At 54.9% G+C, this 24,758-nt stretch overlaps 1 protein-coding gene across 2 annotated transcripts; it reads right to left on the bottom strand.

Annotated features, from left to right (window-relative positions):
• Positions 1-717: 717 nt before the first annotated feature.
• Positions 718-16,311, bottom strand: IL17RA (interleukin 17 receptor A). 2 transcript variants are annotated; one of them, XM_055394303.2, is made up of 13 exons: positions 16,013-16,311; positions 11,650-11,674; positions 10,927-11,073; positions 10,120-10,232; positions 8,890-9,016; positions 7,216-7,263; positions 6,910-7,073; positions 6,007-6,090; positions 5,672-5,756; positions 4,966-5,025; positions 4,692-4,793; positions 3,605-3,646; positions 718-3,097 (listed from the first exon to the last, which is right to left on the bottom strand). In XM_055394303.2, exons 1-13 carry the CDS (start codon positions 16,160-16,162, stop codon positions 1,704-1,706), a joined length of 2,541 nt encoding a protein of 846 aa, XP_055250278.2. In that variant the 5' UTR covers positions 16,163-16,311; the 3' UTR covers positions 718-1,703. The 2 variants fall into 2 exon arrangements, with proteins under 2 accessions (XP_055250278.2, XP_055250279.2); XM_055394304.2 differs by having other exon boundaries at positions 5,014-5,025.
• Positions 16,312-24,758: the final 8,447 nt, after the last annotated feature.

The following is a 24,758-nucleotide window of genomic DNA, read 5'->3' as shown; positions in this document are numbered from 1 at the left end:
TCCAGGCAGAGAGTATCTCCCAAGACCAGGCCTGGGACCATAGGGCTGGGACACCCTGCCGCAGGCACCACCTGGCTCCAGCCATGGAAACCACACTCTGCACACTGAGCACGAGATGACTGGAAGTGGGGGGATCGCCCTGGAAAGCCGTGTGGGCATTTGCACCCAGCGATGCCCACCCAATGTCATCGGGGGATGGCGCCGGGGAGGCTGGAGGCTGGGAGGTCTCGGCTCCTCTGATCTTGTTCTCTTGGCTGCTAGAATGGAACGCTCGAGACTGCACAACCTATGAACAGCAGAAACAGCCAGGGCTGGAAGTCCAAGGTCAGGGTGCTGGCGGATTCTGGATTCAGATGGCAGTCTTGCAGTGTCCTTGCATGGCAGCAGGGGACAGTGTTCTGTAGGGTTTCCTACATGGGCACTTATCCCATCCATGGGACCCCACCCCATGACCCCCTTCCTCCCAGAAGCTCTCCCCAACACCTCACACACTGGGGACCAGGTGTCAACCAAGGGATGTTGGGGGTCATGGATGCTGGCCTGCAGCACTCCCACGCCTGGTCCTTTGCTGAGCGGGGATGGTGTGGACCTTGCACTGTCTAGGACCTGGGCCTCAACAGCCTGCTAGTACCAGGCACAACCTCACCACGGAAAGGCCTCTGCAGCCAGGAACCTCCTGACCTCTATAACATGTGACTCAACGTGACAGCCAGGACCTCTAATCAGAGTTAAAACATTTATTCATTCTTTTCTCAGTGAGCTTGCTTTCACACACGCACACGTGTGCATGCGGTATCTGGATTCTCCTTGACTTTCAGAACCCCCTGCTCCTTGCAGGTGCTTGAAACTACAGTGGAGGCCTCAGGTGCAGGCAAAGAGACCCTAGAGCGACCCTAGTGAGCACAGGGCTGGGGGCTCCTTGTTCTTCTTGAGCCTGGATGCTATAGCCCAGGGGCTGAGCCCGCAACCCTGGAAGAATCCTTGGCCAAAGCTCTCCCACTGACCGAGGCCACACGTGGGTTCCAGCCCTGCTGAGGCCATCAGGGCTCATTCACTTCTATCCAGTCTTTCTCCGAAAATGACCGTTGTGTCTGATCTACAGCCTCCTCTTCAGGGAACAGAGCATCCTGGTAAAGAAGCCCTGGCCTTCAGCATCAGGGCCTGATGCCCCAACCTTAGCCTGGCCCCCAGGCCTCCCCAAGCTCCCCTTCTGCAGCAGGATCAGTCACACACTGCCCCAGACTCAGGATTCCACCTGCCCCCCACCACCCACCGGCACCCCTTCTGCGTCCACGTCTTGCCCTCACCCTGTGTGCTGCCGTGACCCTCTCACTAGAGGAGCAGCTCCTTGGTGGTCAGGGCTATACTGGACCCAAGATAAAGGCCGAAGGAGGGAATGGCAGACGGTCTGTCCTTTAGCTCCTGGGAATGGGCCATGGGGTATGGAAGGTGACCACACGGGCACCCGAAGAAAAGCTAAGGGGACACAGTCAAGCTTCTGCTGGTAAGTCGCTTCAGTCATGTCCGACTCTGTGTGACCCCATAGATGGCAGTCCACCAGGCTCCTCTGTCCCTGGGATTCTCCAGGCAAGAATACTGGAGTGGGTTGCCATTTCCTTCTCCCACAGTCAAACTGGCTACCTTTAAAGGTGCGGCCTCATGCATGCAAGCCCACACGTGCGCACACGCACACACGTACTCAATCACCGCCCTGGCTGGGGGATGGTCCCGCACGGCGGCCCCTCGGGCTCAAGGCCGGGGTTCTTGCTAAGCTCCTGGAAAAAGAGCAGCAGCTGGAGGCTGCGCAGGCTCTCCAGGCCCTGAGGGGACAGCGGCTGCCCCCCGTCCTCCTCCCCGACCCCCTCCCCGCCGTTGTCGTCGTCGTCGGGGGGCTGCGGGGAGCTCCTGGAGATGTAGCCCTGGTCCGACTGCACAGACCGCCGCTGCTCCTCCTCTGGGGGCGTGAGCACGTCCTGGAGGCTCGGGTTCCGCTGGCGGGGCGGTAGCCGCCCCACGGGGAGGAAGAGGACGCTGTTCCGCCGGGGACCCTGGCCCCCCAGCAGCGGGCAGGCCTCTTCTCCCTCCACCAGGGCCAGCCGGCCAGCGCCGCTCCCCACCTCCTGTGGGACGGGCTCCACTACCTGAGCCCGAGGGGCCCTGTCCACCGGGACCACCATGGTCTGGAGCGTTGAAGCTGCCGGCTGCCCGGGGGGCCGGGGTTGGGGCTCCATCCGCGCCAGGCCGCTCCCTCCTTCCCCGGCGAGGAGCAGCTCCACCAGCAGGTGGTCCCGGGAGGTGGGCTCCCGCATCAGCGGCTCCTGCCGGACGATCCCTCCTCCGGGCAGCGGCTCCTCCTCGAAGGCCTCCTCGTCCAGGGACGGGAGGTCCCGGCCGTCCGTCGAGCGGAGGTTCTCCAGTTCGAACCAGTCTGGGTGCTGGGCCTGCCAGCGGCGGAAGCGCTGCACGGCCTCGCGGAGCTGCCGGCCGCCGGGGCTCTGCAGGCAGTTCTGGGCCGCGAGCGCCCCCACGCGGTGCATGCGGCCCGGCCCGAACATCTCCAGGTCCTGGATGCGGAAGTAGACCTCCTCGAACCGGTCCATGAGCTCATAGCGGGAGGTGATGTTGAACAGGTCGGGCACATCCGCCTCGCAGCTGATGTCGCTGAAGTAGCAGACGATGTAGGTGCCGAAGCAGGCCGGCCTCTTGAAGTCCGGCAGGATCATGTTCATGGCCGCCGTGAACAGGTCCCCTGCCGGCTGCCCGCTGTCACAGCGGAGCTGCACGGCGGCGGCCTCCTCCCAGCCAAGCATGGCCTGCCACTTGGCCCGCGTGCCTCGGGAGCACAGGACGACGATCTTGGAGTTGCTGTCCTCCACTTCCTGCTTCTGGCGCCCCACCCAGGTCATGACCCCTACCTCCGAGATGGCCTGCTCCTCCAGCAGGTCCAGGGCCACTTCGGTGCCACACACGGTGAGCAGGAACTGGGCGAACTTGAGGACCACGTCCACGTAGAGGGGGTGGTCTGCGGAGTAGACGATCCAGACCTTCCTGGGCTTCAGGGGCGGGGGGCTCAGGCTGGTGGCGGTGGGCATGATCTCTGGGGGAAACAAGGAAACCAGGGTGTGGTTTCAGGCATTTCAGTGCTGACCACACATCACAGGCCTGGCCGGCTGGTGAGGGACATTAAACAGGCTGAGTTTGGCTCCCGAGCCCAAGAAATGCAGCTGAGACCCCAGAAGATGCCCAAGGCTGCCCACACTGGCTGCCTGCAAAATAGCCTGTGCCTTCAAGGAAAAGAATGTCTCTCACTTTCCTACCTGGCCTGCAGTCTGCACGTTAGTTAGAATTATCTTTTCTTCAAGACACCAAGGCCTATCTCTGGCATGGACACAGCTGCTCTCCAGGGGCCCTGACCTTCCCTTCTTGTTCAGGGATTAGCTGTGAGCCCAGTCCCCCTGCTATCTGAGGTCCCTCCGTTCGCGGCTGGAGGTGGGTCCCCGGCAGGTGACGTCTCCTGAGGAACAGGAACTGACCTGGGAGCTCCTCCAGGCCAATGTGAACAGCCTCCCCCTAAAGTCAGGCCGCCCAAACCAGGAGTGCCCACCTGTGTCTTTGGTGCCATCTTCATGTTTTCCTTGACGGAACCCTGAAAGCAAAGGAAAGGCCAGAAGGACTGCTCCAGAAGTGTCCGTGCAGGCGGCACAGGTTTTACAAGACCGTCTCCCGACCGTGGGAGGTGCCAAGGAGCACCTCCAAGCTGTTCAGGGCCTTGGCGGGGAGACTGCGTCTCCCACGACCGCTGTGTGACCTGGGGGAGGTGCCGATGTCTCTGAAGCTCGGTTTCTTCCTCTGTGAAATGGGTTTGTGGGTTAAGTGCCCAGCTCATCCAACATACCCACCATCTGGGTCACAAGTATTCGGCACCACTGACTGGGCTGGGGCCCCCAGACTGGTGCCTAGGAGGTTACAACCTGAGTGGCTGCCCCCAAGCAGACTCCCCTTTCAGGGAAAGCCCGTCCCCCAGACCTGTCCGGGCAGGAGGCACCAGCCTTCCGAGACATTTCCGGAAGTGGCGCCCCCGGACCCTCTGCAGCATCCTTGTATTCTGAAGGTGATGCGGAGAACCAACGTCCTTAAATGACCTCCCCTCCTGGACCCAGTGAGGGACCCCATGGTGTGCGGCTGATTCCCTGGAGCCACATAGAGGCCAAGGAGGGCATTTGGCACCTGACTTCAACCCCCACCTTTGGGCTGCTCCCCAAAACCATGAGGTCTTTCCCTCGCCCCAAGGAGTAGGTGCTTTGGGAAAAGATCAGATGTGCGGCCCAAGAACAGCCTCCCAACCCCCTCAAAGACCCGTACGCTGGACCTTCCCAGGGACCCTCTGTGGAAGGACTCTCTCGACAGGCCTCACGCCCGGCTTGGTAATCTTCCCCTGAATGAATCGGCCATCCAGATCAGGGTCATGGAGGGGCAGCGAGAGGCTAGCCCCAACCCCGGAGATCCATGCTCCCTCCTGCTTGGAATGTGGCCAGAGCGGGCATGGGGTGGGGGACTGATGCTTATTAACAGCCTGCAGGGCTGGGGGTGTGGGGTCCTGCGCACAGACTTAGGGCTGGCGCGGGGAGAAGGGTCTGGGAAGAGGGAAGGGGAGACCGGAAATTCCAGGTGGGCTGCAGCCCCGCCCTTACCTGGTAGCCGCCAGGTCATGCAGAGGATCAGCAGCATGACAGAGCCCACCAGCAGGATGGAGAGGCCTGTGATGAACGCAGACACCCACAGGGGCGTGTGATCTGTGGCGGGAGGGTGGTGTGAGCGGCGTGACTCCCTGGGGCCCCACCCACTGCCCACCCTGGGAGTCCTCTCTGCTGTGCCAGCCCTGGGGACCGTCCACTGCCCACCCTGGGCTGCTCCCCTGGGGCGTCTCCTCGTGTAGCCTGACCCCACACCAGGCTAGGCAGGGACCTCTCCGTGGCCCTTGAGGTGTCTCAGCCTGGAAAGAGTCAGCCTCACCTTCAGCGGTGTCTGTAAGGAGAACAGGGACAGACTTTCAGTTGTCAGCAGTCGTAGTGCACAGTACATAGTACACACTTGGTACCTAGTATATAGTACCCAGAACCAAGTATGTAATACTTAGTGCACAGTAAAATATACTTAGTACTATATAGTACACAGTATCTATACTATGGTGCTACTAGCACCCAGTACTTAGTACATAGCACACAGTACTATAGTGCATAGTGCCCAGCGCATAGAGCTTAGCACTTAGTACACAGTACCTATACTACAGTGCACAGTCCACAGTGCTATAGCGTGTAGTACCTAGTACACAGTACTAGTCAGATAGTACTATGACTCAGAGTTTGTGAGAACTAAAATGTTAGAGCACTTTGCTCGCTCAGTACATGGTGTTTACTGTAACTATGACAATAAAGAGTCCCCAGTTTTCCAGTCACAGAAATTGAAGATCAGAAAGGCTCAGTGCTTTTCCTAAGGTCACACAGCTAACGAAAGTCAGTGAGGAGTCCAATCTGGAGTCTTTCTCTAAGGCCATACGACACAGGCCTGGACAACTGCCCCTTGCCCCCCTGGACCAGGACACGGTACAGTTTGGGCTGCTGACCTTCGCCCACCCTCCTTCCACGTGACCCCTGGCAGCCACGCGTCCCACCTGGGGTGTGCGAGACCTCTGGGCAGGGCACGGACACCGAGTGTCGGAGGCAGTCGTTGAGGCAGCTGCTGAAGAAGGGCTGGATCTGTGGGGCAGTGCGTGGGGAGGAGAGGCTGGGGGACACGGGCCCACCAAGAACCCACCGGCCTCTCCAGGATGTCTCCATGGCTGCTGGGCGGTGGCCCATCAGCGGGAGGGGGCAGAGGACCCTGCCCAGGCGAGGCTGGTGGCTGGGCAGGAAATCCCCAGGCGGTAGCGGTGCTGGGTCCGGGGGAGCGTGACCCCCCAAGCTGCCTACATGCCCTTCGCCCACCCCGTCCCACCCTGCTCCCCACCTGCACGTGGTGGCGGCAGCACCAGCTGGAGTCCGGCAGGGTGACTGTGATGTGGCAGCGCTGCTGGGCGGCTTCCTGTGCGGGCTGCAGGGCGGAGGGACGGTGAGGCCCTGGTCCCAGCTGGGATGCACCCGGGAGACCCCCTCCCTGGGGAGAGGGGCTGCAGGTCTGGCTCCAGGAGGAGCAGCCGTCCCCAGGACTGCATCCCAGGACCGCATCAGACGCCCCGGCCAGCGGGGATCAAGGGATAGACACACATGTCCAGCAGCGGCCCCACCCTGGGGCCGTCTACTGCCTTACTGTGACCCCCCATCTTGTCCTCATGTCCACACTGTACAGTCTTTAAATCCTCTTTGCAATCACGAAATTAACAAAGCAAAGAGAGGACCAGGAGAATGTGGGGGAGGGGAGGACAGAGGGCGGAGTGCACGGGGCGGAGACAGGGCTTCTGTCAGCTGCAAGAGCGACTCCATACCAGCCACACGCAGCCACACTCCAAGCACACACCAGCCACACTCCAACTGCACACCAGCCACACATCAAGCACACACCAGCCACACTCCAAGCACACACCAGCCACACTCCAACTGCACACCAGCCACACTTCAACTGCACACCAGCCACACTCCAAGCACACACCAGCCACACTCCAACTGCACACCAGCCACATTCCAACTGCACACCAGCCACATGCCAGGCACACACCAGTCACACATCAACTACATACCAGCCACACACCCACCTCACACCAGTCACTCTCCAAGTGCACACCAGCCTCACTCTGCACACACGGGAAGGGAGGTCACATGCTCTAAGCCCAGCCCAAGCGCCTGGCCCTCGAGGGTGGAGAGGGTGCTCTGAGCCAGGCTGATGGGTTAGGAAAGCAGAAGGGAGGACGGTTACCACGGGCAGGTCAATGACATGTCGGAAGCAGCTCTGGTTCTCCGCGGGCGGGAAGCTATGCAGCAGGACCTGGTAACTGGTGGACTCGTTCCACGGGGTGAAGCTCAGCTGTAGCTGGTGGGCCTTGAGGGTCTCCACGGTGATGTTGGGGTCCCACAGGCTGCCTATCCCACAGGCACAATGTGACCAGGAGTTGGGGAGGGGGCGAGCGTGCTTGTACACGTGTGCATGTATGTGCACTCTTGTGTGTCTGTGTGCATGTGTGTGACCCAAGTAAAACTCCCACACGGTCGCCCCCATGGTTACCTGAGCTCACGCATGGCGTGGTGTTCTTCATCCTGGGGTCCTCGCAGTCTGTGGACCGGGAAGAAGTGCAACCATCAGCCCCTGCCTTGGAGACTCATCTGACAGAACCTCCAACGCCAGAGGTAACAACCGTCTGCTTTCTGGGAGCCTGTCCAAAGGTGGCCCCTTCAGAGGAGCCCCAGGATGGACACTGCTAGGGGTGAGAGCCCCTAGGCCTGGGGCTGCCCTGGCCACCTCACCACTCATCCCTCCAGAAACTTCCAGATCCAGGCAGAAGCCCCCTCCCCAGACTTGTTCTTGGACTGAGGGGTCCTGGTCTACTCCTGTTCCCCCTCTCTGGGGGCTCCCTCCCTGGATCTGCTTCTGCCCTTGAGGGGAGATGGGCTTTGTCCCCCTTGGCAAATGGTGATGTTTCCCCAACTTCCACACATGCTCATGGGAGTCTTGGGTTCAGCCCCATCTGGGGTGGGCCTGGGAAGCTGCATTTCTGACAAGTTCCCAGGTGATTCCATGGCACTGCCAACCTGGGGACCCTGTGAGGACTGCTTCCCTGGAGATGGCTTCTTGGTCCCCCATTTCCTTGATTGCAGCATTATTATTGGTTTAAGAAGATGTGACAGGCATGAATCATTGTGAGCGACAGGGGCTGAGTCAGTCCACTTTAGGGATGGGGGGCTAGCAGGTGGATCAGGGAGTGTCACTTATCTGACAAATACTTATTGAGCCCCCAGTATGTGCCAGGTGCTGTGTGAGGCCTGGGAAATATAGCAGGAGTGAGATGAAGTCCCTGCCTTCCAGGGATGCTATTCCAGCTAGAGGGACCATAGAAGGAAACTGTGATATCATGCCACGACTATGTCAAGATGCTGGCATGCCAGAGATGGGGAGTGACATAAAAGGGGAAACAAAGCTGGGTGAGCAGACCATGCACGCACATGTGTGTGTACATGTGCGCACATGTCTCTGTGCATGTGTGTACATGAGTGAATTTGCATGCACGTGCACATCTGTGTGTGTGCATGGGTGCATGTGTGTGCATGTTTTGTGTGTGCAAGGGGTGCTCCGGCGATGTGGATGGCCTCAGCAAGCATTTCCCAATTGCCTTCCACACGCTGGGCCATTCACAAGCGTCTGGAGGCTGTCCAGGTGGGTGTAAGGCCCAGGCCCTGCCCTCCAGGGGCTAGGCATTCAGGTGCTCTTGGCTCCGGACAACGAGAAAGGCGGACCATGGCAGAGACTCCGGGGAGGACAGAGATGCACCCAAAGGTGCAGATGCATCAAATGCTGTTTTGGAAGATGAGCCTGGCAAGCATCCCAGGACGAGGGAGAAGGGGAAGAGGGGCTGGTGCCAAATACATACAGGTGGGGCATGAAAGAGTGAGGAGCTGGGGCTGGGATGGGGTAGGGAGTGAGGCCACGGCTCTCTGGGGACAAGCCTGTCTTCCCAACACTTTCTGGGCAGGAAATGCCAGATGAAGGACTTGGTTCCTGTAGAACTCCCGGGGTCTTGGGCCAACACCAAGTTGGTGCCGCAGAGAATGGACTCCGCCTTAGGGAGTGGAGGCTGCAGTCCCTCACCCAGGAGCCCCGGCCCTGCACCTGTTTGTCCCGTGGGTTCCACAGGCTGACCACAGAGCCAGGGGTGAAGGGCATGCTGAGGGGTGGTGTTCTTACCGGGCACCAGGAAGTTTCTGGATTGGTGGTTTGGGTCCCCGTCAGGGATGGGCTTAGGCAGGTGGTGGACGGTCACCTCGTACTCCTCTCTGGGTTCTACCACGAAGTGGCTGAAGGCAAATCGCCACTAGGGGACAGGAGGAGGGGAGGTCAAATGGTCACAGCTCTTACCTGAGCCCAAAGACCTCCCCACCTGTCCCTGAAGGATTCATCAACACAGGGAGAGAACAACCATGCCGCAAGCTCCCAAGTCAGAGGCATTGTGTCCCTGTTCTGTGTTTCTTCTGGTCTTCCTGGCTGTTTCAAAACACCTGACTCTGGCCTCATTAGGAGACAGCAGGGCCAAAGGCAAGAGAATGTGGGGGAGGTGGAAGGTACCCCTCCCCCATCAGCCCTCTCCAACTCCAGGGCTGCAGGTCGCTGGGACCCAGGAGAAGCTGAAGACCACTTGTTCCGTGGCTCTGCCCCGTGGAAGGGAAAGCAGGGTCTCTGGAGCACGAAAGTCCAGTGGGAGGCTACGAGGTCCCCCGTCCACCCCTGGGCCTCACAGCGTTGTTGTTGCTCAAACATTTTTTGGCCGATGGAGATGAGACGCACTGACTCCAGCTCCCCTGGTGGACCGCTTGGGGTCCCTGGTCCTCCCCGTCCTCCCGGCAGTAGTTTGGGGGTCCCGTCCTCACTAAACACAAGACAGGGGATCTGTCTTTGCTGCTTGTGTTACTGGGAGCTCTGCCTGTGGCCACTTTTCAGATGTAAACCGGCAGAATTGAGACGAGCCTGCATCAGGATCAACTGGACGGCTTGTCACCACCAACTGCTGCTGTTTGAACACTCCAGCCTCTGGTTCAGGAGGTCTGGGGAACCTGGAGCCTGCATTTCTAGCAATCCCCTGGTATTGCTGCCAGGCTTGGGACTACACACTGGGAATCACCGCTTTGACCAAACTAAACACGAACCCATTCTGGCTGCAAGCAACAGAAGGAACAGAAACTGCCCTGGAACCCATGGCTGCTCAGCGCTGGGGAGAGCCCCTCCTCCTGGAGGAAACCCTGGCTGGCAGCAGGCGCCAGCCAAGGAAGCCGCCTTCCCAACAGCGAACCGCCTTCCCAACAATGAGCAGAGACGTGAGGTTGGGAGGAAGAGCGGGGTGCATGCGTGTGTGTGCATGTGCGTGTGTGTGCGCACACCACTCCCCACAGTCACCACCGCCCACCCTGGTGGGCCTCTTACCCGCTTGTGATGATGCCTCAGTGTGGTCAGAAACTCAAACCTGACACACAGACGCTCGTTGGTGTTCAACTGCAGGATGGACAGCTCTGCCCCCTCCAGGTAGAGGACGCTGGCTGGAGGTCAAGGGAAGAGAGGAGCACAGGTGAGGCCAAGGATGGCTAGCCACTGGGGGGCAGGGGGGTCATTTCCTGTCTGCTATGCGTGCCGTCTAACCTACCCCTGCTTCCTGCTCCTTCCAGCTCCCTCTGGGCTGGGTTAGCTGCTGCCTCTGGACAGCTACCCCTCGATGGACAGGGACGAAGATGATGCTTTACCCCGGGGCCAAAAGTGAAAGCTTTGCAAATTCGTGGCTAGGCTGCTGGGAACACTGACTGTGGGTGTCAGAGGGGGTCCTCGACCTTGAGGACGTAGCATGAGCCTCAGCAAGGGACTCACCCGGCCAGCCACAGGCCTGGGCACCATCGTCACCCAGTCTTCCCAGGGGTGCACATGGCTCCACCCCCGAGAGGCTGGGGTGTGGGGGGTGCTGTCAGAAGGGACAGCCTGCAGTCAGATGGTTCATGAGCAGACGTGTTTGCCAGGGTGTGAAGATTTGGGGCTGAAGAAAGGCCTTCCGTGGAGGATGATGGGTTAACATCTAGAACTCTGAAAAAGGACTCACCGCCTGAACTGATGGGTCCTTTCCCTGAACTGGCCCTCGGGTCTGAGCATAGGGCCGGGAGCTCAATTCTGAGTCTGGTGGGAGGACTAGAAGGCCCAGGCTGTGGACCCGCCCAGAGGCGGGCAGCACCCCGAACACCCACTCACCATCTGTCTGCAGCGTCCACTCGATGTGAACCACGGGGAGCAAGTGTCCTTGCCGCGTGCGGGCGAAGCGCAGCTGGGTCTGCACGTTTTTGGGGGACGAGGGGGTGAGGTTCCGAGGGTGGATCCAGCTGTCGTCCAGGCAGGTACCTGGGAGCAGGAGAGGCAGAAATCAGAGGCTTGCGGGCTCTAAGGGACAGAGAGGCAGCCCAAAGAGGATGGCTGGCGGGGTCCAGGAGCCTTCAGGGTCAGGCCGTGACCCCAAGACCAAAGCTGGGCTCGCAGTTCTCCTGATGCCCTTTGGGGATCATGGCGAAGCCCTGACATTACAGGATAGGTGACAAAGCACGCCTGTGGCTTTGAGATGAAGTAGTGGTTGGAAGTGGGCAGGAGACTCGGGGCAGCCATAAGAGTTGCTCTGTTTTTATGTGTTGGGTCCCTAATGAGCATGGACTCTTGAACGGTGTGCCTCCTCCTTGAATTAAAACACAAAACAAGATCCCACCCCAGATATCGCCCACTGCAGGGTGACAGCTCTGGCTAAAGGGTCATACTGCAGAGCCAGGTCGTACTGCGGCGCCCCAGAGAATTCTTCCAAAACCCTGATGACAGGTGTGGCCCTGAGTCTCAGGGGTCCTCTCGCTGAGGACTGGGTCCCTCATCAACTCAGTATGGGGTCGGCACCGCATCAGGGCAACTAGAGAAGAGAAAAAACTGGTGACTTACTGTTCTTGACTGTGCAGTTCAGTCCCTGCGGAAAAGAGAAGCAGGCAATTACAGCTGAGAAAGAACTCAGATCCTCCAGCTGGGCTCCGGTGTCCCCGGGCTCACACTCAGGAATGAAATGCATGCGCCGTCCCTCTCACTTTTGGGGCCATTCCTGGGGGGACCATATTCCCCCCGTACTTTGCTCTCCTGACAACTGAGGAGATGCAGGGTAAGAAGTGGGCGCAATGGCAAAAAGGAACGGCCATTTTCTCAGATGAGCTGGGCGTCATCTGAGCCTCATTTCCTGCCCTGAGCTCAGGATGCTGGCAGCCAAGCCCAGAGACAAGACCTCCAGATTTCCACATCTGAGAGGCCAGGGTCACCACCAGCCTGACCCCTATGGTAAGTCCAGCGATTGATCCACACAGCCTGCTCCACAGGGCATCCCATGAGCTTTTAGAACCTTAGGCTTGAATATTCTCAGACAACCAAAGAGTACCAGATTTGTATGAAAATAGGTTAAAAAAAATCTGCAACTTACAAGAATGCTCTTGGAGGAAATAAGATGATGGCGGGAGCAGAACAAATTAAAACAAGATTACAACGGTCTCAAAGAAATGAGAGGACACTGTATCCATATGACAGGGACCGAGTACTATGGAAAAATGAGCAAACAAATAAAAATGAACCTTGAAGGGGAGGAAGGTGGGAGAGAGTTTCAAGAGGGAGGGGACATATGTATACCAGTGGCTGACTCATGTTGATATTTGGCAGAAACCAACACAAGATTGTAAAGCAATTATCCTTCAGTTAAAAATAAATAAATTTAATTAAAAAATGCTTGAAAATAAAAATCCATAGAAAAACTAGGCTATAAAATTCAGGAAATTTCTCCAAAAGTAGAACAATATTAAGCAGAAATAGGAGAAATAATATGTGAATATTTAGAGGGTCAATTCAAGAGAAATGATATGATTAACTATATTTCCAATTGCACTCATCTCACATGCTAGCAAAGTAATGCTCAAAATTCTCCAAGCCAGGTTTCAACAGTACGTGAACCATGAACTTTCGGATGTTCAAGCTGGATTTAGAAAAGGCAGAGGAACCAGAGATCAAATTGCCAACATCCCCTGGATCACAGAAAAAGCAAAAGAGTTCCAGCAAAACATCTACTTCTGCTTTATTGACTACACCAAAGCCTTTCTGTGTGGCTCACAACAAACTGTGGAAAATTCTGAAAGAGATGGGAATATCGGATCACCTTACCTACCTTCTGAGAAATCTGTATGCAGGTCAGGAAGCAACAGTTAGAACTGGACATGGAACAACAGACTGGTTTCAAATCGGGAAAAGAGTATGTCAAGGCTGTATACTGTCACCCTGCTTATTTAACTTATATGCAGAATACATCATGGGAAATGTTGGGCTGGATGAAGCACAGCTGGAATCAAGATTGCTGGGAGAAATATTAATAACGTCAGGAACACAGATGACACCACCCTTATGGCAGAATGCGAAGAAGAACTAAAGAGCCTCTTGATGAAAGTGAAAGAGCATAGTGAAAAAGTTGGCTTAAAACTCAACATTCAGAAAACTAAGATCATGGCATCTGGTCCCATCACTTCATGGCAAATATGTAGGGAAACAATGGAAACAGTGAGAGACTTTATTTTCTCGGGCTCTAAAATCACTGCAGATGGTGACTGCAGCCATGAAATGACCATGACCAACGTAGATAGCATATTAAAAAGCAGAGACATTACTTTTCCAACAAAGGTATAGTCAAGGCTATGGTTTTTCCAGTAGTCATGTATGGATGTGAGAGCTGGACCATAAAGAAAGCTGAGCGCCGAAGAATTGATGCTTTTGAACTGTGGTGGTGAAGACGCTTGAGAGTCCCTTGGACAGCAAAGAGATCCAACCAGTCCATTCTAAAGGAAATCAGTCCTGAACATTCATTGGCAGGACTGATGCTGAAGCTGAAACTCCAATACTTTGGCCACCTGATGTGAAGGGCCGACTCATCGGAAAAAACCCTAACGCTGGGAAAGAGTGAAGGCAGGAGGAGAAGGGGATGACAGAGGATGAGATGGTTGGATGGCCTCACCGACTCCGTGAAAATGAGTTTGAGCAAGCTCTGGGAGATAGTGGAGGATAGGGAAGCCTGACGTGCTGCAGTCCGTGGGGTTGCAGAGAGTCAGACAGGACTGAACGATGGACCAACAACAATAGGACCAGAACACTGTTTATGAGCTTATGAACAAAACTACGTTGGACGTTCTGCAGAAGCCCAGGAGAAGACGCCCACAATGTTGAAGACAGTGTTAGGTGGTAGTGGCCAGTGTTCCCTGAGCTCTCCTGGGCCAGGCATCGGTAGCACTTTGTTTTTTTTTTTTTGGTAGCACTTTGTATGGAAATCTCATTGAATCTACAAAAGCCCTATGAGGTAGGTACCATCACCACCTCACCACTTAAAAAAAAATGCATATTTTAAAAACTTTTATTTATTTCTTCTTGGCTGAGCTGGGTCTTTGTTGCTCTGCACTGGCTTTCTCCAGTCGCAGCGAGCGGGGGCTACCCTCAGGTTGTGGTGGGCGGGCTTCTCTTGCTAAGGAGCACCAGCTCCCTGGCTAACTCTGAGCAGCTGGCACCAGCTGTTGGTCTGTCCGCCCGTTGCTACCTCTTGGGCAGAGCTGCCTGTCATTCACCTGCTCACCCTCCCCTTCCTCTTTTCAGTCCGCAAACATCTGTCAGCCCCCACGGCCTGTGCTTGTGGCCCTGGGCTGTAGGTGGTGAAGTCAGGATGCGAGGCCAGGTCCTCTGAGGTCAAGTCACTAAGTGGCGCTCCATCCATGGAAGCGCCGGTGGAGGGACAGAAATCTGGGGGGCCTCACCCCTCTCTTTTCAGGGGAGCCAGCTGGCAGGGGGCCTTGTTCTCTGGCCAGGCATACAGGAGGCAGAGGGAAGGCAGAGCCTGGCAGGTGTAGACAAACTGCCCAGGGTCCCTCTCCAGCCCCTGCTCCCCGCCCATCAAGCCAAGCCCCTGCTCCGGGTGAGCAACTGAGGTCAAGCCCTTTCAGCCCAGCTCAGCAGAGACCCTCCCTCATTTGCAGCTGCTTCTCCCACTTTCCTGCCAAATAGATCCGCCACTCTTCATCCTGCCCACCCTCTTGCCTTGGCTCAGTGTTTTCCCCCTCCTGGAACGGTCTAGACTCTTTCTTGGAGGGCTGCCTAAGTGCCCTCTCTGCAGGAAGGGCACCTGGGCAGCAGGAGTTTCTCTGTTCACTGGAACTCCATCGCTCCTGGCTGACAGAAGCTCCTGCTCCAGTCTGACTTCTGTGATTAATTGCCCCAACATCCGTCATCAGCGGGTGTGTCTTTGTTGTTTCAGGATCTTATATTTTGCAGGCGGCCAGCAAAAGGCCATCTAAAAATGAACAGAGTCCCAGACAGCAGAGTCCCCTGCTCTGCCCAGGAGTAGGGGGTCACAAGGACCTTTCCCAACATCGTTCACGTTAAAGAAGAGATTCTGCTAAACAGTCACTGACCTTTCACCCTCTTATGAATCCTCCTGCAACATTAGATAGGGAGAAATTCCCCTTTGGTTGTTCCACATCCTCTGACTCAGATAAGGAGCGTCATTTCTTAGGGTCAGAGGTGAAGGGGAGAGGGCCGAGGAAACCGAGAGGAGCGGTGGAAGAGGGCAGCACAGGCCAGCACCGTCTGTCTCTTTTCCCTTAAGCCGGGCCTCCACCCCAAGGCCACTACCCGGCGGTGGGTGTGGGTGTGTCGCTTCCTGTGGGCACAGTCGGCAACTGACAGTGCCTACAGCCCCGCGGGACTCCAGACGCGGGCGGTGGGGGCCGGAGGGGGCGCCGTCCGGAGGGTCCGCGCGGTGCCCTTACAACTCTCCCCGGAAGCCGCCCCGCACACCCGGGGCTCGTGCGCCAGACGCTGCGGCCGCGGGGTCCCCCGGGCGCCGGCTTGCGGGGAGGAGGGATAGACTACCCGGGTTGGCACCGGTCCGGTCCCGCCTCGCCCTCCTCAGGCCCCGCCTCCGGCCGGCGCGCCTCCCCCAAGTCCTTCCCCGAGCGCGGGGCTCCCCCCGGAGGCGCCGCCGGGACGCCTGCCCAGGTTGTGCAACCCGCGCTGCGCGATCTTTCCCAGCAAACTCCGTCTCTTCCCTGGCTCGCACCGCAACTCCCGACGCTCCGCGCCTCCTGCCCAGGGCGGTCCGCTCTTGTGCCCAAGCCTCGGAACCCCCGAAACCCCGCGACTCCGGCCCGGGCCCCCGGCCGCCCGCCCGCCCGACAGCATCCTCGGCCACTCCCCGCCTCCACCCCACCCCCCTCCACCCCCCGGACGCGTCCGATCTCACCTCCTGGGAGCACACGGGCGCCGGGTGGTCCAAGAGCCTCGGGGAGGCGAGACCGAGGCCCGGCGGGCGCAGGAGCAGGAGGAAGAGTAGGAGCGACGGCCCCAGCGGGGACCCGGGGAATACGCGCGGCCGGCGGCGCGGAGCCCCCATGGCCCTGGCCCTTCGCGGAGGGCTCGCGCCCGGGCTGGGGGCGCAGCGAGGGCGCGCCCCGGGGATCCCCTCGGCTGAGTCCCGGGTCGTTCTCCCGCGCCTGCTTCCGGCTTCCAGCCCTGCCCGGGGCGGGCCACGCAGAGGGGAAGGCTGGGCCGAGACAGTCCTTCCGCGCGTCCCTCCCCGACGTGCGTCCCAGGTGCGCCCTCCTCCCGGGCTCCGCCTCGCGCTCCTCCCCGCGTTCCTCCCCAGCTCCTCCCGGGCTCCTCCTCGCGCTCCTCCCTGGGTCCTCCCCGCGCTCCTCCCGCCTCGCCTGCTCTCTGAACCCTCGTCCAGCGTCTCCTGCGCTCCAGCTCGTCCGTCTCCTATATTCCATCTCCGCTCTTATCGTCAGGCCGTAAAACTATTTTAATACCTGCGCCTTGCTCTCGCCTCCCGTCTTATTCATTTTCTCCGTCAGAGGAAGTTCGTTTTCTCAGCTCCCTCTCGTATCCGCACCTTCTCCCTGGATTGCTTTCCTGGCTTTTCCTCCCCCTTCTCGAGGCCGGGACCGCTCCGCGCTCCGACTGCGAGGGGATCCCAGAGGAGGTGGGGGCCCTCGGCCTCCTGTGCCCGCAGCGCTGCGTTGAGCCCCGGCTTTTGCCAGAGACCCGCTCCAAATCTTCTGAGAGTCCGCAGACCTCGTCCTTCCTTCATCCTGAGACAACCGTCGTCCACATTCCCTTTCCTGACAACCCTGAACGCCTCTGCAGGCCTCGGACAACCCCCACCCAGATCCCACCGACTGTAGATGGACCTCCAGGTCTGAGGCGGTGGATCTTCTCCTGGTCCAAAGCACTGGCCCTTTGCCTGCTGCTGGCGGACCCCTGGTGACCTCCTGAGCCCCCGCTGGCCACAGGACCCAATTGCTTTAGGCCTCGAGCTCCGTGGGTTCCAAACCTTTTACTTGTTTATTTAAGAATTTTGGAATACTATCCATCCTCCCATACATTTTTTAATATGACTCCGGAAAATTTTCATCCTAAGTGTAAATAAATATAGAGGATATAATCACTAAAATTGATGTCTGTAGCAGGCAGCTTCGGAGTTGCCCCCATATCCCCACCCTATCCCACCTCCCGCTGTGCCTCCGCACCCCCCCCCCCCCCACCCCCAGCCTTGAATGTGTGCTGGGCCCAGTGACCTGTTCTCAACAACAGAATATAAATAGGATGAGACAAAAAAAAAAAAAAAGGATGTCATTGATAAGGTTAGGCTATGAAAGACCGGACTTGGGGTTGTTCAGCCCTTTCTGGGTTGCCATGAGCTGTCCGTGGAGAGGCTGGAACGGCCAGGAGCTGAGAAAGGACTGATCAACAGCCAGGAAGAAACTGAGGCCATCGTTTCACCGTGACGATGATCAGGAGTAAGTGGTCAAAATAATGTGAGGACAGCACTTTACAAAAATTATTTTTAATTGGAGGATTTACAGTGTCGTGTTGGTTTCTGCCATACAGCAGGGTGGATTAGCCATAGGTAGACATCCGAGGTTCCCTCCCACCCCTCTCAGTGGTCGCAGACACCAGACTGAGCTCCCTGTGTTATACAGCAACTTCCCACCAGCTATCTGTTTTGCATACGGTAGTGTGTATGATACAATGCTACTCTCTTGATTCTTCTGGCCTTCCCCCCGACCCCGCTGTGTCCACAAGCCTGTTCTCTACCTGTGTCTCCGTCGTGTGTTGTGTGCTGTGCTAAGTCATTTCAGTCGTGTCCTCCAGGTCACTTACAGAAAAGAATTATCTATCACAGCCCACACAGGAGAAGATGTGCATTGTGTCCCCTACAAGAAATCACCTGGGGCTTCCCTGGAGGCTCAGCGGTAAAGAATCCACCTGCCAGGACAGGGAACGTGGGTTCGATCCTTGATCCAGGGAGATCCTGCGTGCCTCGGAGTAGCTGAGCCTGTGTGCCACAACTACTGAGCTTGTGTTCTAGAGCTTGGGAGCCCACGTGCAACAAGTACTGAAGCCTGCCTGGTCCAGAGCCCGTGCACCACAAGACAAGCCCCCGCAATGAGAAGCCTGCACACTGCAGTGAAGAGAAGCTCCCCGCTCACCCCAAACAAAGAAAAGCCCACGCGGCAACAAAGACCCAGCACAGTCAACAATAAATAAATACATACATAAACAAAAGAAACTGCAACTCAGCCAACAGAATCCAGCCAGGGAGACCTTGAACTCTCACTTTTCTCCAAAAGACTTTCATTCAAAACAACCTGTCCCAACTTCCTCCTTTTTCTTTGTAAATGTTTCATTTCCTCTCTGGATTTGCCCATGGCTTTTTGCTATATAGCTTGCTTCTTCTGAATTCTATTTCCTTTGCTATTCCTGAATAAATCCACCTTTGCAGGAAAAATGGTTCTTTTATTGCTTAGGTCTGTGTTACCAAATGGTTCCCTGAGTCTAAAGTCTAAATGAGTGATTTTCCTGTGGATGGGTTTCAGTGATACAGCTAGAAAAAGTTGTACTTTTTAAAGAGTTTACGATGATGTTTCCATACACTTCCCACTTGACCCAATTTAATTGTTCTGATAGAAAAAGATTTAAAAATTAATTTTTTACAACTTAGCTGTTTAAATTCAGCACAACAACTCCAACTAAATTTGAAGTGAAAGTGAAAGTGTTACTTGCTCAGTCATGTCGGACTCTTTGAGACCCCATGGACTGTAGCCCACCAGGCTCCTCTGTCCGTGGAATTCTCCAGGCAAGAATACTGGAGTGGATTGCCGTTTCCTTCTCCAGGGGATCTTCCTGATCCAGGGATTGAACCCAGGTCTCCCACATTGCGGGCAAATTCTTTACCATCTGAGCCACCAAAGCAGTAGCAAATTGCTAAATATATTGGTCACATTTTATGAAACAAATTGAAAGATGGAGAAAGATTGCATGAGAGGAGAGGCCTGTCAAATTCTCGAGATAATTAGCTTTCCATTCTGAGAGGCAAATGAACAGATGCATGGGGCTCCCTAGCCTAAATCGCTCATCTTCTTAGCTCAGGGAGTTTCTAGAATCCTGCTCACCAGAATGTGGCGAGGAATGTCAGAACCGTTCCTGGTTGTTGTTCAGTTGCTCAGTCGTGTCCGACTCTTTGCGACCCCGTGGACCACAGCACACCAGGCTCCCTGTCCATCACCAACCCCTGGAGCTCGCTCAAACTCATGTGCATCAAGTCGGTGATGCTGTCCAACCATCTCACCCTCTGTTGTCCCCTTCTCCTCCTGCCTTCAATCTTTCCCAGCATCAGGGTCTTTTCCAATGAGTTTGTTCTTCACATCAGGTGGCCAAAGTATTGGAGTTTCAGCTTCAGCATCAGTCCTTCCAATGAATGTTCAGGACTGATTTCCTTTAGGATGGACTGGTCTGATCTCCTTGCAGTCCAAGGGACTCTCAAGAGTCTTCTCCAACACCACAGTTCTAAAGCATTCATTCTTTGGCGCTCAGCTTTCTTTATAGTCCAACTCTCACATCCATACATGACTGCTGGAAAAGCCATAGCTTTGACTAGACGGATCTTTCTTGGCAGAGTAATGTATCTGCTTTTTAATATGCTGTCTAGGTTGTTCATAGCTTTTCTTCCAAGGAGCAAGCGTCTTTTAATTTCATGGCTGCAGTCACCATCCTCAGTGATTTGGAGCCCAAAGAAAATAAAGTCTCTCACTGTTTCCATTGTTTCCCCATCTATTTGCCATGAAGTGATGGGACTAGATGCCATGATCTTTGTTTTCTGAAAGCTGAGTTTTTAGCCAGCCTTTTCACTCTGCTCTTTTACTTTCATCAAAATGCTCTTTAGTTCTTCTTCAGTTTCTGCCATAAGGGTGGTGTCATCTGCATATCTGAGGTTATTGATATTTCTCCCAGCAATCTTGATTCTAGCTTGAGCTTCATCCAACCTGGCATTTTGCCTGATATACTCTGATATAAGTTAAATAAGCAGGGTGACAATATACAGCCTTGACGAACTCCTTTCCCAATTTGGAACCAGTCCTTTGTTCCATGTCTGGTGCTAACTGTTACTTCTTGTCCTGCATACAGCTTTCTCAGGAGGCATGTAAGGTGGTCTGGTATGCCCATCTCTTGAGGAATTTTCCGGTTTGTTGTGATCCATACAGTCAAAGGCTTTAGCGTAGTCAATGAAGAAGAAGTAGACGTTTTTCTGGAATTTTCTTGGTTTTTCTATGATCCAACGAATGTTGGCAGTTTGATCTCTGGTTTCTCTGTCTTTTCTAAATCCAGGTTGAACATCTGAAAGTTCTTGGTTCATGTTCTGTTGAAGACTACCTAGCTTGGAGAATTTTGAGCATTACTTTGCTAGCATGAAGACTGTGGGTAGGCTCTGCAAAGTTTGTAAACTCTTGGAGATGATTTGCAAAATGTTTATTTGTGAGCGTACTTTTCCCTGGATAGATTTCATCAGAATCTTGAATTAGTTTTGGTGATTACAAAACCAAATTAAACCATTGCCACAGTGACAGATTTAGTCTAATCTTTCCACTTAATGTTAAGTAAACTGAGGCTCTCAGAGAGCCCATCCCTGCCTGAGGTCAGAGAAAGTCAGGGCAGAGCCCAGGGAGCAGGGGTGGGGCATGTGGTGAGCTCGGGAAAGGAATTAAATGTTCTGTCATCTTGGATTGGGATTCCCCGTGCAGGGAGTCCCCACTTCCAGGAATAATGATCAAATTTATGGCTTTAAAAAGGAACCTTGAAATTTGAAGGAAGAGTGGAGAGGGATATAGATGGTGGAACCGAAGTCATGTTGGGCAAGATGAATCAGAAGAATCAGAAGGGATTCCCATGAAGCTGAGGGGTGGTAAGGGTATAGAACTCTGTGGAAGTGATTGTCAGCAATGTGCTGGAGGGCAGCGTGCTCAACGAGAGGGCAGGAGAGTATAAATTCATTTGAAGAGTATTTCTCAGTGAAAATCTTATTGGGCTGAGGACTTCCCTGGTGGTCCAGTGGTTAAGATCCTGTGCTTCTCCTGCAGAGGAAGGGGGTTCGATCCCTGGAACTAACATCCTGCATGTCTCATGGCCAGAAAAGTAAATAAATAAGAACCTTAAAAAAAAATCCTACTGGCTTGTTTCGTGGAAATTGACAAGCCGATTCTAAACTTTGTGTGGAAACTCAAAGGCCTGAGACTCTCCAAAGCCATTTTGGAAAAGAATGAAGTTCAGCCTTTGCTGGCACCTCCTCATGTTTGCATCTCTGGTGTCATTGCACATGGCTGTGTGTCTTGGAAACACTGAAAAACTGTAGATATGATGTTTGTCCCCAAATATTTCAACAAGCACCTCCTAAGAAGAAGTTTGGCTTACCTGAACATTACGCCTTTGTTAATTTATTTTTTCATAATGCCTTTATTACACAGAAGAAAATGAACAAGAACCCCCTAATGTTCAGTTCCTGTTCAAATTCCCCAAATCGTGCCCCAAGTGTTTTCACAGTTGCTTTTCTCAAACCAGGGTTCACTGAAGTTTCACAACGCATGAGGTGATGTCACCTCTTTCAATTGAGAACATTGCCCTAGCTGGTTTTGTTTTAAAATGATATTGAATATTCCACACTTTCTATTCGTCTGGCAGTTTCTTGGTGGTGTCTCAGCATGACTTTTTTTATTCCCTGCACTTCCTGTAGACAGGGAGTGAGGTCTGAAGGCTCAGTTTGATTCAGGTGAAACGTTTCGGCAAGAGCACCTTCCAAGTGATGCTGTGTATTTCACAGGACATCACGAGGTCAGCTGCCCTATTACTTGATTTCCTTTGGACAACTTTGTAGAGATCTATTAACATACATCGATGGGCATGAGTTTGAGTGAACTCTGGGAGTTGGTGATGGACAGGGAGGCCTGGTGTGCTGTGATTCATGGGGTCGCAGAGTCGGACACGACTGAGCGACTGAACTGAACTGATTGACATACTGTGTACTACGTACCTGTTTAAAGGGTCCAGGCTATGAAACCACCACCGTGGTTTGTCTCCCTACAATCCCTGTGGAGTCCAATCACCTGGCGACCAGCAGAGAAGCAAGATTTTTAATTTCATCAACCCTTGTCAGGTCCCCAGGCCTACCCCTGCCTGAGGCTCTAGACTCAGACAGACTTAGGATGGAGGCCTTGAGAGGCTTCTGCTGAGCTGTGAAGGTGCAGCCCCAGTGGGGTCGGGGGACAGAAGTCAGACCCCAAGGGGGAAATGGTTGCTGGGGAGTTGGGGTCCCTCGGAAAGCAAGTCCTGGGGTGCTGGCTGGAGGGGGCAGAGTGACCCTCAGGGCAAGGCCAAGTGGAGCTCAGCACCGCCCCCGCAACCTGTGTTCTGTACTCTCAGGCCCAGTTCCTTGGAGCTCATTTCTGGGTTTGCACAGAGCAGGCTGATGGATGAGCCTGGGGAGTCTGAGACACAGGTGAGAGGGGAGGGGGAAACCCTGTGTGCTCAGTGCAGACACAAGGTCCGGCCTGGCCAGGTTCCACTGCCACCACAACCTGTGTGGTGACATGGGTTTTATAGACCTGCAAACAAGCCTGCAGAGATGATGTGATTTACCCCAGGCCACACAGCTACAGCTCTGTGTGCACAAGGATTACGTATAAATAATTAGGTGTTTTTTTTTTTTTTAAACTGAGATGGAGTTTGTTTTCAATATTGTTTCAGTTGCAGGCGTACAACGCAACAAAACGACTAATTCCCTGTGCGGACAATATCCTTGTAGCTTATCTACTTTATGCACAGTAGTTTGTTCCTCTTCCTCCCCAACACTTACCTTGCCCCCCTCCTCTTACCTTTCCCCTGGTAACCACTGATTTGTTCTCTGTATCTGTGGATCTGTTTTTGTTTGTTCCTTAACCAGACATGGGCCTACCTGCCCGGGCGCAATAAAGCCAGTCTTCCAGGCTCTCATGGGTCGTGGTGAAAGAACAGTGTTTAACACAAGATGTGCAATGTGGGGACAGGTTGGGAGAACGGGCCACTCAGGCTCAGAAGACTTGGCCTCCCGTTTGCTTTCAGGGAAGGGTTTTAAAAAGGCAGCATTAGAGGAGAGGGTTGCAGGGGCTTGAGAGTCCATGAAGCCCGCCTACCTGGCAAGCTGCGTGGAGATGGGGAGAGAGATGGAGGCGCATGGAATGAGGGCTTAGTTCTGTTCACGACGTGAAAGCAGGAAGCAGCAAATGCAGGTGAGTGTCAGGTGTCCCTGTCCCCTCACAGGCCCAGTTCAGTTCAGTCGCTCAGTCGTGTCCGACTCTTTGTGACCCCATGAACCACAGCACGCCAGGCCTCCCTGTCCATCACCAACTCCTGGAGTCCACCCAAACTCATGTCCGGTGAGTCGGTGATGCCATCCAACCATCTCATCCTCTGTCGTCCCCTTCTCCTCCCACCTTCAATCTTTCCCAGCATCAGGGTCTTTTCAAATGAGTCAGCTCTTCACATCAGTGGCCAAAGTATTGGAGTTTCAGCTTCAACATCAGTTCTTCCAATGAAAAGGCCCAACTCACACCTAATTCTTTGGGCGATCAGATCAATAACCACATCTGCCTTGCGGGGAGAAAGGAATATGGGCAGAAGCAGGCCTGATGAGGGGGAGAGGCTGGAACCCAGCCAGACCTGCACTCTGACCCTGGAAAGCAGAGCAGAGGGGAGGCCGTCCACCCGTGAGGGCCGCTCACAGGCTGACCACGCCCAAGGTGGGGCCTGGCTCCCCCACTCCTCTCAAGGAGGCATTCATAACCCAAGCAGAACAGATTCATCACAGGGCAAGACTCCAGTCTGTCTCAGCTGACGAAAGTATCATTTACAAGCTTTGGCACACACTTTGTTATTGCTGCTGCTGCTGCTGCTAAGTCACTTCAGTCGTGTCCGACTCTGTGTGACCGCATAGATGGAAGCCCACCAGGCTGCCCCGTCCCTGGGATTCTCCAGGCAAGAACACTGGAGTGGGTTTGTTGCTGACCGTGACCGGAGGGGCAGCTCCTGGGGGTGCCCGCCCAGCTCCTCCTCCAGGAGCTGGACAAGCAGTGTCTACTCGAGTCCTTCTCCTTCCTTGAGCCTGGACTCCAGAGCTCAGGGTACGGGGTGGGGGGTGGGTGGGGGGGCTCCAGCAGAGGAGTGGGGAGAGCAGTGATGATTGTAATTCCTGGAATGGACTCAATTGTCCATGAGGATGATCTGTAACTTTTTCCAACTAAGATGTTGTTTCTGGGACTGGTTAGTTTTACACAGGGAATTATGAAGGTTGGTCTGAATCAGTTTAATAATAAAAAAGAAGCTTGTATGTTTATAAGGCTTCCCTCATAGTTCAGTTGGTAAAGAATCTGCCTGCAATGAAGGATTGATACCTGGGTCTGGGTCGGGAAGAACCCCTGGAGAAGGGATGGGCTATACACATTCCAGTATTCTTGGGCTTCCCTTGTGGCCCTGCTGGTAAAGAATCCACCTGCAATGTGAGAGACCTGGGTTCGACCCCTGGGTTGGGAAGATCCCCTGGAGTAGGGAAAGGCTACCTACTTCAGTATTCTGGCCTGGAGAATTGTCCATGGAGTCACAAAGAGTCGGACACAACTGTTCGA

This window comes from Moschus berezovskii, chromosome 6 (genome assembly GCF_049115385.1).
Source record: "Moschus berezovskii isolate FMDL1 chromosome 6, NW_MosBer_1.0, whole genome shotgun sequence".
Classification (NCBI taxonomy): domain Eukaryota; kingdom Metazoa; phylum Chordata; class Mammalia; order Artiodactyla; family Moschidae; genus Moschus; species Moschus berezovskii.
This window is presented reverse-complemented; position numbering and strand designations above follow the sequence as displayed.